Source organism: Saprolegnia diclina, assembly GCF_000281045.1.
Source record: "Saprolegnia diclina VS20 unplaced genomic scaffold supercont1.85, whole genome shotgun sequence".
Taxonomy (NCBI): Eukaryota; Oomycota; class Saprolegniomycetes; order Saprolegniales; family Saprolegniaceae; genus Saprolegnia; species Saprolegnia diclina.
In genome coordinates this window covers 44,955-45,547 of record NW_008246152.1, presented here as the reverse complement: position 1 = coordinate 45,547, position 593 = coordinate 44,955, and the positions used below count along the sequence as shown (strand labels likewise).

The following is a 593-nucleotide window of genomic DNA, read 5'->3' as shown; positions in this document are numbered from 1 at the left end:
TGCTGGTGTTGTTGGTGGACGCAGCTTGGAGCAGTAGCGATCCAAAATCATACAGTTGAACAGCCAAGTCCTAGGCAACGTGTGCGCATGCGAAAACAATAGGGGACACGATTCGATGATACCTCTTTGTTCACCAAGGTCGCACTGGCGTTGGCTTTTAGCAGCACGAACACCGCTACAACGTTGTTCTTGGCGATCGCACGTGTCAGCGCCGTGCGCTCTTCCTACGACAGTACGTTATGTGAAATATAATATGTCTTCAATGAAGAAGTGTACCTTGTCGGTGGCGTTGACGTCGAGGTTGGGCTTGGACAGGAGGGTTTGCAGGAGCGCCATGTCCCCCGTGTCGACCACCAACTGCAGCAGTGGGACATAATTCTACAAGAATAGGATCTTCAGTACGTAGCTCGCGATGGAGTCGACGTACGCCATCCCGCAGATTCACGTCCACCGTGGTTGCCTTGACGAGGGTGATGGCATCTTGGATGCGTCTTTCGTGCAGCGCTGCAAGCAGCTAATCAGGAACACCATACTACATGTCGACAAGGTCCAAAGTGTCAATATGTACCTTGGTTTTGGTGAGTTTGCGTTGG

General features: G+C 51.8%; 1 protein-coding gene across 1 annotated transcript in view; it reads right to left on the bottom strand.

Moving 5' to 3' along the window:
* The window catches only part of SDRG_15132 (TKL protein kinase), a gene marked incomplete at its 5' end in the record, with an annotated part of 8,869 nt that extends 8,437 nt beyond the window's left edge, over positions 1-432 (bottom strand). Inside the window, 3 exons of the mRNA XM_008621296.1 lie at positions 123-224; positions 277-357; positions 403-432. Of these exons, the coding sequence (XP_008619518.1) occupies positions 123-224; positions 277-357; positions 403-432 (213 nt within the window). The remainder of the gene's footprint in view (positions 1-122; positions 225-276; positions 358-402) is intronic.
* Between the last annotated feature and the right edge of the window lie 161 nt (positions 433-593).